The sequence below is a fragment of the Serinus canaria genome, chromosome 8 (genome assembly GCF_022539315.1).
Source record: "Serinus canaria isolate serCan28SL12 chromosome 8, serCan2020, whole genome shotgun sequence".
Classification (NCBI taxonomy): Eukaryota; Metazoa; Chordata; class Aves; order Passeriformes; family Fringillidae; genus Serinus; species Serinus canaria.
Genome location: NC_066322.1, coordinates 25,441,441 through 25,454,959, shown reverse-complemented (window position 1 = coordinate 25,454,959; position 13,519 = coordinate 25,441,441). Strand labels below are relative to the sequence as shown.

General features: G+C 38.2%; 1 protein-coding gene across 2 annotated transcripts in view; it reads left to right on the top strand.

Moving 5' to 3' along the window:
* The window catches only part of LOC103814800 (BMP/retinoic acid-inducible neural-specific protein 3), a 188,961-nt gene that overhangs the window by 123,896 nt on the left and 51,546 nt on the right, over positions 1 to 13,519 (top strand). For both annotated transcript variants that reach the window (XM_009088418.4, XM_050977475.1), the window contains 2 exons: positions 339 to 444; positions 2,850 to 3,086. In XM_009088418.4, coding sequence (XP_009086666.1) covers positions 339 to 444; positions 2,850 to 3,086 — 343 coding nt within the window. The remainder of the gene's footprint in view (positions 1 to 338; positions 445 to 2,849; positions 3,087 to 13,519) is intronic.

Sequence of the window (13,519 nt, the reverse complement as noted above, 5' to 3'; positions counted from 1 at the left end):
GAAAATGAATTGTCTTTAGACTGTTGGTGTGGCATTACACCACTCTAGCATTATACTACTGTAGTATTTGTGTAGTATTGCAGTGGTGAGGTGTTTGTAAGGATTCTCTGTGGTACAAACAGCACTCCCTGCTGCTAAAGCATTTGCACTCACCCTTCTGGCAATTAAATTGTTATTGATTAATTAGGTGTATTCACATATTTTTAATTATGTCACATATTTTTAATTAAGTCTGACATGTATTTCTGGCTGAAATGGGGGGAAACTTTATGAAACAATGCTCTGAACTCCTCATTCTGCTTTGGATATTTCAGCCAGTTCTTCTCCCTTCCCACCAGGTGACAGAGACACGGACAGGTCCCCTCGGCTGCAGTAACTATGACAACCTAGATTCTGTCAGCTCTGTTCTGGTTCAGAGTCCTGAAAATAAGATTCAGTTGCAAGGTATGTAGGTGCAATTTCATTAATTTGTTTTTGGAGCAGGGTGACATTTATCACGCTATTTGTATTTTTATTCTTTCTTCCACCTCATAAAAGGTCATTTTCCTAATTTCTGTGTGTGTGTGTGTGTGCAATGAGTGCACTGCAGCCAAAGTGAAAGAAAATGTCACTACCTCGTGGTGCCTTTCCAATGGAAACAATTTCTGCACCCATCAGAAAATAATTTGAATAGCCCTGTTAACATTTTGCATCCCTGTTCAGCACAGCTCCCAAACTGCCTGAATTCCCAGAGATCCCACCAAGCTGGGGGGGACACTTGGGGTGCTCAGCCTGCTTTGCACTTGCTGAGCAGCAGCTGGCACCCCCTGCACTTGTTGCACCAAAATTGATGGAGTCACCAGAAAAAACAGGATGTACATTTTGAAATACTCCAGATCAGGAGGAGTCAAAGGGCTCCTCCTCTTGGGAATTAAAAAAAAACCCAATAAACTTGGAAGGTTAAAATTTCACTCGATAGGAAAAGAGTAGCAATGTGTAAATAGTAGTATTTGTGTATAAATACTAAATAGTAGTATTTGTGTATAAATAAAAATGAAAAATAGAAAAAAGCAGAAAAAGGAAGCAAGAGAGTCATCATTTCTAAATATTTTTTTTTTTTTCAAAATTCCAGCAGAAGCATTTCCTGACCTGCATATTTGGGCATAAAATTTTCTGAAAAGTCACCCTTTAGGGTATTAGGCCATTAATAATTTTTATTTTCAGTTACAAAAGTAAAGCATGAGCAAATTATGACTAGGAAAACACCCACTAAATTCTCTTTAATGTGTGTGTTTGTGCACACCTCTGACTCTGTGCCATGAGAGAGCCATACAATTCTTAATTTGCAGTTGAAGGGAGATACAGAATTATTTCCAAGATTTAAAGTTTTCTATATGAGTGGGTAAATCACTTGGACAAAGAGTGTGAGGTGGTTGGTGATATTAAGAAAAGCTCTCAGGGATGATGATCCGTATGGTCCCTTCAATCTCAGGATATTCTTCCTTAAAATATCCATATGTGCTCTCTCCCTTTCTTCCCAGAATCAGTTAAATCCATAAAAACATAAAATTATTTCCCAGAGATAAATTTTTTTTTTACAAAAAACGTGCCATTTCCACTAGGATGCCATGAATATTTCCAGAAAATATAATTTTTTGATGGTTTCCAGCATATTCATGATGCTTGTCTGTTAAAATCTGGAAAATAATCTTAGCATCTCTCAGGCTGTGGAGAAATGTATTATCAGAACTGTGTAAGCTCTTTAATGGAAGAATCAAATTGGCTTTTTTTCCTTTCACAGCCTCTGTGGTTGAAAAAATACTTGTTTTTCACAAGAGAGTAGCAGAGTTTTCCAAATTTTGACGTGAGACAGAGGGAAGCACAATCAGAGCAGGTTTCAGCAGTTGGAAGGGCTCTGAAATTCCTGTTACAACTATAGTTTTGTGTATACCTAAAAATAAGGAATAAATCTCTGTGAAATCATCCAAGTGCCTATGGAGAAGAGAATGATATCACCAAACACCCAATCCATACGATGAGAAATTACTTGGAACACGTGTAGCAGGAGTTTTTTGGAGCCCCACAGGAGCTGGACTTTGCACCCTTTCCATGCTAAAACTTCAGGAGATTTGAGAAGGAATTTTCTTACTCAAGGTTTTGTAGCCCTACCCTTCACGTCCAGTTGACTGTCCCACAGCAATTTGCTACCAATGCTAGAAAAAGAACCAGCCAAATTTGATTTTTCAAAGATTTCCTCCAACCCAATTTCGCCCTTCCTTCTTAGTTTGCCCCCACAGAATCACAGGAGATAATGAGTTGTTTAGACAAGCTGCATCTTGTTGTGCCAAAGGAAACATGGAAAACAAGCCCAATTTTGGATGGAAATGTTTACACCTCTTTCCCTGATTATGCTGTCTCTTCACTCTGTCTCTCAGGGCTGCTTTCCCTTCATCAGCATTTTCAGAATCTGCATTATTGCTGGCACCAGGATTATAATTCAGCTGTGTGATTTCCTGCTGCAAGGCTCTGGCTGCTGTTCACTCAGCAAGGAGAAGTTGATGTTACCCAATCCCCCTGGAAAGATTAAAACAATAAACTCTCTGTCTGAGGAACACAGGTTACTCATTAGTGGATGGATGCTCCATGCTGAGAGGGAAATGGGAGGAATATGTCTGAAAATAATTATTAAGAAATGAAATAAATACACGACATAGTAGAAATGCTGGACAGATGTGCAAATTATCCTAAAAACTCCATATATTTTTGTTTCTCACAACTGTTTGTTTGTTTGCTGTGTGAGCTGGTGAAGCTGCTCAGCTCCAGAACTTCCTTTGCGTTTAACACCAAAATATTTCCTCGATTTCTGACAGGTCTTCAGGTCATCCTCCCTGAGTACCTGCAAGAGCACTTTGTGCAGGCAGCTCTGAGCTACATTGCCTGCAATTCCGAGGGGGAGTTCATCTGCAAGGACAATGACTGCTGGTGCCAGTGTGGCCCCAAATTCCCCGAGTGCAACTGCCCCTACATGGACATTCAAGCCATGGAAGAGAACCTGCTCCGCATAAGCGAGACCTGGAATGCATACAACAGTGAATTTGAAGAATCTGGTGAGGTTTTATTTTTTTAATTTATTTTTTTTCCCTCTTTCTTTGGCTGTATCTCATAGAATGGTTTGGGTTCCAGCTGGTCCCATCCATGTTTTTACAACTCGCTGGTGACACATTGTCACTGCCGTGTTTTCTGACAAATCCTCTTTGCCCAGGGTTCTTCTCCTGGGAAGCTGAGAGGCCTCAGAGGAAAAAGGAAAACAATTCTTATCTCATTTGCTTCTCCTGTGTTTTGCTGCTTTGGAATGTGATTTGGAGATTGTTTATCCAACAACTGGTTGTTTAATTGATCATTAAGTAAAAACAATTCATATTTTGGATAAACCATCTCCAAACCACCTTCCAAAGCAGCAAAACAGGGAGAAAGATATGAGATAACATTTTCCTTTTTTTCTGAGGCTTCTCAGCTTCCCAGGAGAAGAATCTTGGGCAAAGAGGATTTGTCAGAAAATATGATGGGGTGACACCACATTAGTTTTTCCTTAATACATCAAGGTTTGTTTCTGCTAGAACCCCAATTACTAAGAATTTTAGACTTTCTTTACTGACAAAAAATAACTCCCAGGAAAGCACTAGGTTTAACCTGAGACCACAAAGAAAACTTCCAAAATTAAAAAACAGAACTAAAATTTTAAGTGTACTGTTTAAAGAGAAGTAGACAATGTCACATAGTAAAAAACCTTAGAGTTTAAAGTTTAGAATACACTAATACATATAACAAGATAGAAGTTTTAAAACACTAACTAGTCCTTCTTCTTCACCTTCTTCTTCATGAATTTAAGTAGCATTGTATAATTAAATTAAAAATCCACATTACAAACCACGAGTAATTAATTACTGAGTTAAAAGTAAAAATATTTAAGTATAACTCCTTAAAAATGTTTTATCCTTAAAATATTAAAAAAAAAAAAAATTTCTCCATTTATAAAAAGAAAAATACAACTCCTTTTTTAGTTTAATAAAATAAAATACTATAGAACTCACAGCTTGTGAGTTCTATATAAAGAACTATAATATATATAATATAATAATAATTATAATATAAATAAAAACAAATAAGCATCTAAATCCAAACAAAAAATATCATCTCATTAATTTAATCCCAACCTTGACAAAAAAAAAACTAAAAAAATCCAGTTTCATACATGATTTCACCTGTTCTGATCATCAGAACTTCCTGTCCCACAGAGAATGGGAGCTACAGGTAAAATCAGCTTCTGAACCAGTGTTTTCACAACTCACTTGTTCAGTGCTATCAGAAACAGCTGTCTGCCCAGATGGTGGGAAAAGTAAGGAGAGCTCAGCAGACCTGGGAAAATTTGTTGAGGAAAAAAAAAAAGAATTGAGGGAGATAAGGAAAAGTCAGAAAAAATACAAAAAATCTCAGGTTCTAACGAGTTGTGTTGGAGAAAGAAAACAAATCAGTAGAAGAGAAAAGGAGGAAGACCATACAGTGGTCAAAGGAAGGGTAGAATAAATATCAGTAAAAGAATGTGACTGAACAGTGCTTTAGATACATCCATTTTTGTATTTCTTGTTTTATTGTTAAAGACTGATTCCTCAGCTCAAGAGAACTGGTCATTTCAAGAGACCCTGTATCAGTTAAAATGTCATTTGTTGCAATTTTCAACCTGGTGCTGTTTTTTATCTGAGTCTGTTTAGAAGATCTAAGGCCCTTTTCCTATCCCCATTCTCACATTTAGCAGGAGCACATCAGAATTTACAATATATCTCCTTGGAAGACCTCAGACATCACTGACTGTAGAAGCAGGAATTGATGTGTTGGTTTTGGGTACGTTTGGGTGCATTTTCCCAATGACTATTTGGACACTTTTAATTATTTCTGGGGCCATGCTATCATCTGCTACTTTTCAAACTGGGGCAAATATATTGACTCTTCAGAGGGCCACACATTTTGCCATATTTTGTCTTATCTGGATGGGCTGTGACACTGTTCAGTGCCTGAAAAATGTCCTTTGCAGGCACCTACTTAATAGCATATTTAGTCAAGCTGGAAGAACACACACATCTGGGGCTGTGGAGGGTTCTTACATCAAGCTGCATAATGGACATCAAGTTAATTATGAGTTTGAATCATTGTCAGCTACACTCCTAGTCCTGTGCTCAGGTCTGTGACACGAATGTCAGGGGAAAATTGGTAAGAGTTAAATTCTGGGCTTTTAAAAGACTCTTTAGCTCTGCTGGGTGAATCACTAAAATGCCAACTTCACATATATCTGTCAATTTGGTAATTGCTAGTAGGTGTGGTTACTAAGAAGTGTGAAATTTAGGTTATTAACATCATTAAGACACATGCCACGCTCCCCTCTTTAGCCCTTGAAATATTTAAATCGTTTTTAATCTAATAAATACACCAAGCATGACTTCCACAACTCAGAGGTAGCTTCTGATATTTCTGCTTTTATCTCACAAAGTGTTTTGCATAAAGATGGTCGTGGGAAGATGAGATAGCTAACCTTGTATGGGTCTGCTCTTGGAAAAAAGTTGGCACGGGAATTTTTGATGGATAACTTAGTCCTTGAGCAGCCAACCTCATGTAAATCATATATTTCCACTGAGCAGCTCTTCCAGGGCTGTCACACATGATCTGTAAGCATTTCCAGCCACACTGATCTATACATATTTTTTTATAAGCATTGAGACATATTCTGAAACCTTTGGAGCTTGAGCAATATTTCCATAATGAAAAATTATTAACAAATATCAGTGTGATCTGATCCGTGTTAGCAGCACATTCTGGGAACAAAAGTGACCTTTATTAAGAAAAATTAGGAAACTGCTAAGTCTTTGTCTAAATCAGTGGAAGTCAGCTTCTGAGCTAACAGCATGTTGCTTTATTCTAATCTATTTATAATAAAAAATAAATTCACTAGAAAGGAGGCCAGATTATGTAGTAATTTCATTCTGAGCAGCAAATCCAGAGCAGTCACTGCTGGCCCAAATAGCTCCTATTAATGGCAGAGGAATTAATGAACTCATGAATTCCCTTCTATGACACTGTGAACTCCAGAGTCAACTAAAGGGAAACACGAGAGTAAAATTTTTACTTTTTCTGCTTCCAAACCCTTTCTTAGCCTAGATGTTACAAAATAGTCTTCTGACTCCAGAAACAAATCCTGTCCCCTAATACAGACCTGTAAGACTTTCTGGGTTCACTTGAGGCCATTCCCTGTGGGCAGGACTTAGTTTAAAGAGGAAGAAGTAAATATTCTATTTAAGATGGTGTGTTTATTCTCTGTGTTATCTCTCCTCCTGTCTGTTCAAGATAAAACAACTGAGGAATGTTTTTTTTTTTTTTTTTAAGAAAGGATGAGAGGGCTGGGGTTGTTCAGCCTGGAGAGGAGAAGTCTCAGGGACAATATAGAAATACCTGAAGGGAGGGTGCCAAGAGGACAGAGCAAAGCTCTTTTCAGTGCTGCCCAGAGACAGGAGAAGGGGAAATGGGCAGAAATGGAAGACAGGAGGTTCCCTCTGATCACCAGGAAGGAGTTTTTCACTGAGCTGACCTAGTGCTGCCACAGGGAGGTTGTGGAGCCTCCTTTCCTGGAGTTCTCAGGTTGCCTGGCCATGGTCCTGGGCAGCTGGGTCTGGGTGGCCTTGCCTCAGCAGGAGTTTGGACCAGGGGTTCTTCCCCATCTCAGTTTGATCCAAGAATTGTCCTGATTTCCACACTGGAAGACTCTGGTCTGCAATCTGGGCCTGCTGGTAGTGACAATTCTCTTTGAGCCCCTCTGGCTGTTGCAGGTTACATGACCAAAAACATCCTTATGTGCAGGCTGCATTTCACTCAGGCTCCTCTGGCACTTTTTAACTACTCAAATCCCCTTTTGGAGGACATGCAGCAGTATGTTATTTATCTCTCAGTAAATTTGGCTGCCTTTTTCATTTCTCTAGCTGCCCTCCAGCAATAAATATTTGATCACTATTAGCTCAATGAGCTTTGTATAATCTCTTAGTGTCAGGTTATGTACCAAGATCTTAAAAAAATTACAAGAGCTTCCTTCAAATTGTTTACTCTGAACCATCTGCTTATCCTTTATCAGATCTTGTGGCTTCCAGACTCTATGACTACCCAAGAAAATGAGCAGCTGTTTCCTTATCAAAAATCCATAGGAAAGCTGCTCAACCTTTATTAACAAATTTCATTAGCTTCTTGAGGAGTTTGGCTGAATCACTGTGCAAGCAAAGTGCTCCCTGAGACCATCCCTCCAAGAAGCTGTGCTCTTACTACTAACACTAAAAATATCCAATGGAATCAAGCAGGGCTCCATTTTCCTTTCCTGATGAGCATGGAAGTAGCCCTTGCAGCCTGAAAGCACAGCTAGAAACAACAAACTCAGGGGTGATGCAGTTTGACCTGCTGCTTTCACAGGTCACTCAGTTTCCCTGAGATTCCAGGCTGTGGAGTTAATCTAACCCATGTTAGATTAAAGCTGAGCAATCTTCTCGAGTGTCCCTGCAGCTCTCCTCACCTTGTCAGTGTTCAGTTGTTCTTTAATAGTTCCAATTTTCTTGCTCTCCTTCTGCCCCAATACAGGAGCACCTTCTTGTCCAGGTGTTTCTCCTATCTCACCTCAGTGAACTCCACCTTTCTATTTCAGGAAAAAGGTTTAACCTTGGCACTTGGATGCCATTTGTTTCCCTCAATAAAGAGTGTCAAATATTCCCTGAAAATATTCTCACATTTTGGAAGTAGGTGGGACTTCCACAGCTTATGGTTGGAGCAGTGTGGAAAATGGTGCAGATAAAAAATTTGCTGCGGGAAGATTTTGAGACTTTTAAAAAGTTAACATACAAAGAAACTAATTCTGACCTACAACACTGAATGGCAATTTAGCATGTTCCAGAGATCATGATCTGCTCTAAAACACAGGAAATTCACAAAGATCCCCAAAACCATCCACAGGCTCTGGATTCTGACAACAAGGATAAGAACATGAACACACATTGCCATAATCTTGGTGTGGTTGGCTGCTGAGTATCTTTGGAAATCTGAACACTCCATTCAAACAATTTAAATGACAGCAATTTTCTTTTAATGTGATCTGGTCGTTGACATTGGAAAAAAAAAAAATTGTAGCAGTCCCTGCAGTGTAATTTCATCTTGCAGAATTAAAAAGGCTATCAAAATAAATAAGGACATGGATGATACTGTTGCTCAAAAAAATAGAAAATGGCAAAATTCTGTTTTCATAATTTCTTTTTTTATCACTAGCATTTATGAGACCTCCTGGAAATATGAAAGTAAAATCTTCCATCTAGCATTTCTTTTCACATATCTGACATGCAATGGCAGCTTGTTGCCTTCTCTCTGCATATTTCACAATAAGCTGAGCAGGGGATTTTTTTCCCTCCTTGAAGGCAACAAAATCCCTTTTGGAATATATCCTTGGAAAGCATGGGATCAGGAGATGTACAATAAATATTATGAGACATAATTTCAAAGTAGCTTTGAAAGAGCAAACTCATTCTGTGAAACACTTAATTTAAATACCAGCTAAGATGGAAGGAAAGAGCACAGCCACCACAAACTGGACAGCTGGGCTCAAAGGTGATTCAGTGAAGCACTGAAATATGTGCCTGTGTGAATCACTGGAAGGGTTTGAGGAAGTGAAGATAACATTTTTTAAGCACTCTGTAGTCCATTAACTTCAGTGGTTTGACTTGAATGTCCCGCAGAAGCTTTGGAGGAGCAGAGCCAGAGCCATGGAGGCCCCTGAAGGGTTTGACCAGAGAACACAAACACTGCTCACTCCAACAGACACGTTGGACACAGAAAGAATTAATCAAAAGTCACCTTGCAAATATTGTGAAGTGCATCCATCCACAGCTTTAAATGACAAACAACTTCTCAAAATGTCGAGTTTGATTTTTTCCAGTCACTTCTGTAGCTGCTTTACAGAGATAATTCAAAAGGTAAATTTCAGTATCACAGAAAGTGCAAGTGATGAAAGTGCAGCCAAAGTAAATTGATATTAACTTTCACATGAATATTTGCTGAAACTGTTTTTCATTGTCCATCCATCCACCACCACTGCTTTGATTGCAAATACTAACAGAAATGAATTGCTGGTGCAAGCTATTCTTAAATCCCTGGTTTCATTGGATTTGGATTTCATGTCTAAGGCATTCCATAATTCCCTAATAACTCTGGGAGGACTTGCTATTGAGCATTGGTTACCCTTTACATGTGCAGACTTAAATCATCTGAAAAAATGCACAGTTTGGAAAGGTTCACCTGAAAATGAGGTCTGAACTCAGTTAATACATAGCACTGCATAGATGTTAACAAAGTTTTTTTGTTTGCTCAGCAGAGATTGCTTTGGAGACTTTGGAGTCCTGTTCCTGACTTCTATTATATTTTTCCCTTTCTTTACAGTGATTGAATTAATGATGTTCCCAAAATCCCTTGTATAAAAGAATTGGATTTAAAGGGTTGGAGAAAGTGGATTCTAATAGAGGAGATGATAAGCTTATTACTGAATTAAAAATCAGTAATACTGAGGATGAGGAAGTCCAACCATTTCATTATTTTTGGGGGGGCAGCATTTGCATCCTATATAATTACTTTTATGCAAAACCTACAGAAAGTAATAGGAAAGATCATCCCCAGCACTCCATAATCTGCAGTGAGATTTAGAGAATTATCCATTCAATAGTGCCATGTATTTATATCTCCATTTTCAAAACTGCAAAATGTGGAAAATCACCATATTTTGCTGATACACTTTCCAAACTCTCACTTCTCCTTCAGCTGACTCTTTCCCAAACGAAGTAAGCTCATGCTGTAAAATACCAACTTGGGAACAAGAAAGGCTCTTTCCACTCCTTCCATCCCATCTGTGGAACTGGTTTAGGAAAGCCAAGCACAACAGAAGATTGACCAACCCTTTGTGGTCACACTCTGTCTGCATAAAACGGGACCCTGCCTCACTCCTTCCAAACTGTTCCACTGTTTCTTGAGGAGTATTCTGATCCCTGTGTTCACACTGAAAGTTGTTTCCAACAGCCAGGCTGCAAACTGTTGTAAAAAACAGCAAAATCAAAACTGGAAATGAACATTGCAGGTGCTCAGGGGTGTTACTGCTGTATTTTCTGAAAAATCCTTTCACTAGGATTTTTTCTTTGGGGAAGCTGAGAAGCCTCAGAGAATTATCTGATTGCTTCTCTTGTGTTTTGCTGCTTTGGAACGTGGTTGGAGATTGTTTCTTCAACAAGTAGTTGTTTAATTAGTTTCATGTGAATTGTTTTTACTTCATAACCAATTGCTGTCTAGCTGTGTCGAGGCTCTGGCAGCAGTCACGAGTTTTTAGTGAGTGTCTTGTTAAATCTTCTGTAAGCATCTTTTCTCTATTCTTTAGTATAGTTTTAGTATAGCATAATAACATAATATACTAAATATACTATAATATACTAAATATAATATAATAAATATAATAAAATAATATAATATAATATAATATACTTAATATAATATAATAAATATAATATAAATATAATATAATATAATATAATATAATATAATATAATATAATATAATATAATATAATATAATATAATATAATACATACAGTACAATACATGCATACATATAATATAATACAATACAGTACAATACAATGCAATACAATATAATATACAATACATCATACAACAATACAGATACTAATACAATACAATACAGACAATACATCATCAATCAATGTAATACAATATAGTATAATACAATACAATACAGTACAATACAATACAATATAATAGAATAGAATATGTACAATATAATACAATGCAATACAATACAATGCAATACAGTACAATATAATGCAATACAATATAATAAAATATAATACAATATAATAGAATACAATACAATACAATGCAATACAATATAATACAATACAATACAATACAATATAATAATATATCAGCCTTCTGAGAACATGGAGGCAGATTCTCAATTCCTCCTTTGTCCTGAGGACCCCAAAAATGCCACGCAGGGGAGAATCCCTTACCCTCCCTGCCAGCCTCATGTGTTTGTTACAGATGGACAGCACTGCCTTTGTGATTGTTGAGGCTGTAAAGAAACTGCAAAATAGGAATCCAGAGGTTATCCCAACATCAGAGACAGTCCAACAGTCAATCAATACACCCAGCCTTAGCAAGTGGTCATATCTTATCTCAAAATCTACACAAATCTCTTAGCACTTCTTAGAAAAGAGAATTATAGCCATAATTCTTGCAGGTAGGTGCTCCTAGATGCTGAGCACATAGCAATAGTGATACTTCTGTTGAGTTACTTTTTCATCCAGTTTTTTTGTAGCAATAAGAAAACAACAGATACAGCTGGACTTACTTAATTTGCTAAAAATATATTGATGCTTTGAGAAAGCAGGTGCAAAGCCAGGCAGTTAAACAAAATTTAAAGTTATATCTTTAACTTAGATTTCAATAGACTAAATTGCAAGCTAGGAAAAATGTGATGTAAATAAATTTGAATAGATTGTCCAGTGCTGAAGACAGAAAGCTTCTGTGATGCACAGAATACATTATGAGTAAAGCCAAAGACAAATTCTAATCTGCATGATTTTAATTTGTGGATCACAACATAAAGAGACAGGGGGCAAGAAGTCTGCACCGTCAGATAAGTACTAGCTTTTCCACAATTTCATACACCATTGTTCTGGAATCATCTTAATTATGGATTATATTAATATTTCCTGGCAGTGCATTAAGCAATGCAACCTGTGGAAGAGCCTTCCTCCTCCTCTCCATCAGACAGGAATTTTTAACTTTTGCTGTCATGTTCCTCCTGATGGAAGAACAACTCCAGAAAAGCTGCAGCAAATCTGCATTCAGCCTGTGAAATTTAATCTTTAAAATCCCGCTATCTAGTCAGAAAAATCAAGTGTAATTTTGTTTGCCACCTCAACAAGGCTCAGATTTTTGCTATTCCTGTGGCACAAATCCTTTCTTAAAACTGCTTTAGCAGAAGAGGACACTGTGGGATTCCTTTTTATTGTCTCTCTCTGCATCCAAATCAAAGTCACCTGGCTGACAGCTAAAAAAGGTAATTCTTCCCAGCAGCCAAGCTTGTGGATTGACACCATGGAGACACTGACCTGGCTCCCAGCCTTCTTCCCTCTTACCAGCAGTGATAATGACAACCCTAAGTGCTAAAAAAATGCCCTCAGTGACTCCTGTGTAAAATACACTGGTGTTGTCTTAAAAAGTTTCAGGCTGTCATTTAATCTCTAGCTAAAAATTAGCTTGGCATTTATGGTGTTTGCTATGGTTCTTCTGCTACAGGAGGAGAGAAAACAACCACACCCTGCCCCCCTAAAAAAAGCCCAGCAAAGCTCCCGCCCCCCCCAAAAAAAGGCCAACAAAACTCCCTCAAAGAGAAACTACATTCTGAGACAGACATCTTAAAACATGTACCAAATGTCTCTTTTATACCTGTTTCAAATTACTAAAAGGAAGTAAAAGGGCAGGAGGTGACTGCAGGCATAATTTGGAAATGTCAGTTTAAACAGAGATGTTGTGTTGTACACTCTGATCAGAAGAAACTTATTGCATTTATAACGGAAAAAAAGATGCCCAGACTGATTTTCAGACTCAGTGCTGAGATTTCAAATCCTAAATAACATCACAAGATGACAAGGTTTCTCCTGGCATCACAAACAGACTATAAATTCACAGGCCCACTCCATCACTGGCAGTGAAGGCAGTTTGCACTGGAAGTCCTCTCTTAGTCCAGTGACACATTCCTGCTTTTCCAGCTGCAGTGATTCAATTAAAATGCATGCAAATGAGACTGAAAATGAAATCTGGAATTCAAACAGAATGCTGGAGGCTTTCTTCAGTTTATGGACACCACAAATCCAACCTTGCTGTCTGAAGAGCTTTGTTTTGGTGGGTTTGGGGCAAAGGTCCTCTCACAGAGCCCACCCCAGGTGTGCCTGGGTCACTGCACACAGCCTGTCTCTCTCTGCTGAGCAGGACAGACCCATTGCCATGCAAAGTGAGTCCCGTTTGAAATCCTAATTGAAAGACTCCTTGTGAACAGTCTGAAGTGACTCACTGGCAGCTGAAGGTGCTTTTTAATCACTGAGAATAAAGACTTCAATCAATATGGTTCAAACTATTTGCCCCTGAGCAGTGGAGCGGTGGTTTGCTTTCAAGCACTGCTTACAGCCTCAGGCTCAGGGCCAGGAAAACTTAGCCCCCTGAGTTCTTAATACAATTATTGTTTTCTCTATTATCTTGCAGGGGTGTTAATTTGCCTCCTAGTAATTAACTTCCCTCTGTGGTTGTCAGGAAGTTTAATCAATAGCATGAGCAGATACACCAAGCTGCCCTTCCTACTGTGACCAACGCTCCCCTCTCAGCTCCTCCACCCCTGTGGAGGTGTC